Source organism: Entamoeba nuttalli (assembly GCF_000257125.1).
Source record: "Entamoeba nuttalli P19 unplaced genomic scaffold asmbl_4667, whole genome shotgun sequence".
In the NCBI taxonomy this organism is placed as follows: domain Eukaryota; phylum Evosea; order Mastigamoebida; family Endamoebidae; genus Entamoeba; species Entamoeba nuttalli.
This window is the reverse complement of record NW_008576955.1, coordinates 1,410-3,062: the sequence shown is the minus strand read 5'-3', so window position 1 is coordinate 3,062 and position 1,653 is coordinate 1,410. Positions and strand designations below refer to the sequence as shown.

Sequence of the window (1,653 nt, the reverse complement as noted above, 5' to 3'; positions counted from 1 at the left end):
ATCTATTAACATTTAATTAACTAATTTTTTTTTAAATTAATTGTTTTTTATTGAAATTTTGTGAAAGAAGTAATTTAAATGTGATTATTATTTCTGCAAAATAGGTAGGTATTAACAACAAAGTTTCTATTATAAAACTACTACTTTTTGTAAAAATGATTGAAGAATAAAATTGTTAATTTTTTTTTGACTTTGAAATATTTATTATTCCTGAAAAACTTGTTTATTGTTTCACATAAAAAAAGACTTACAGAGAAAAAAAGTCTTATAATTTCTTTGAAAAAATCTAAAAAATTATTATTTTATAATGACAGATATAACCCCACAGCAATATCTTGAGTTAAGTCAAAAAATTGATCAATTGCAAAAAATGGTTCAGTCAATCCAAACATCTATTAATTCTTTAATCCAAACAGCAGAAATACAAAACACATTACCAAAAACTATTGAAAATATTGTCAAAGCTACATTTAATAAATACCTTGTTCTTCCAGAAGATTATGATGCTTCAATTCAAGAAATGACTGATAAAAAAAATAAGAATATTTCTACAAAAAGTCAATCGTCTTATAAAGACACAGAACATAAACAACAAGAAGTCAAACAAAGCTTTTCTTCTATAAATCAAAACAGTGTGAAAGAAGAACCAAAAAAAGTATTACCAATACTACCGAAAGAAAAGAGATCAGCTATTACAGAAATTTGTGAAATTCCAGACAAACAAACAACATTTGGAATTAATGGAGGTGTAATAGTTGTTTATGACCGTAAAGATGGAGTAATTGAATTAAACGAAAGTAAAAACATTCTTGCAAATATTCCAAATGAAATTGTTAATGATATTGGATTTACAGAAAATGGAACTCTTTTACTTGGAACGGATAATGGAATTATTACATCAAAAGATGAAGAAGTTAATAAAGTTAATATTTCTGCTAAATCATGTTGTGAATTTATGGGTCAAATAGTAAGTGTTTGTCCACATGGATTAACTTATAAAGATGGAGAAGAGAGAAAGACATTAAAACAGATAAATTCAAAAATAGAATTTAAAGATCCTATCAAGGTTAGAGCAAGTCATGATTATCTCTTTGTAAATGATAGTGAAACAAAAATATTATCAATTTTTAATTCTTCTTTTAAAATAATAAAAGCAATCAATAGTACTAAATTTATTGATTTCTGTATTATTTCAGATAGTCAAATAGGTGTTATTTTCGATAAGAGTATTCGTATTATTAATATTGCAGATAAATCATTATTTGTTGAAAAAGAAATTAAATTAGAAAAAGAAGGAACAAAAATTTCACTTGCTAGGATAGAATGTGTTAATAACCAAACTGACCCTTATTTAGTTGCTCTTGGAAATGACTGTAAGACTCTTTATAAAATTCCTCTTGCTTTCTTCAAATCTTCCTCAAAAAAATCAAAATAAAATTTTTAATACATAATTTATTCATGTATTTTATTGGTTTTTGTAAGTCTTATTCAATACATAAATAATATCAATAAAATAATGCTCTTTAAATACGTATATCTCATTATTTACAATTCGTGTACACTGTAAGAATATAAAATACTTATTATAATTATCAAAATCCTTTTCATTCTTCTTATTAAATTTTTCCTCATCTATTCTTTTAATTTCTTCTT

General features: G+C 23.8%; 1 protein-coding gene across 1 annotated transcript; it reads left to right on the top strand.

Moving 5' to 3' along the window:
* Window positions 1–307: 307 nt before the first annotated feature.
* ENU1_108980 (hypothetical protein) lies at window positions 308–1,435 on the top strand (the record flags this gene model as incomplete). The annotated part of the gene is made up of 1 exon (XM_008859505.1): window positions 308–1,435. The coding sequence occupies one exon, from the start codon at window positions 308–310 to the stop codon at window positions 1,433–1,435; it is 1,128 nt and encodes a 375-aa protein (XP_008857727.1).
* Window positions 1,436–1,653: the final 218 nt, after the last annotated feature.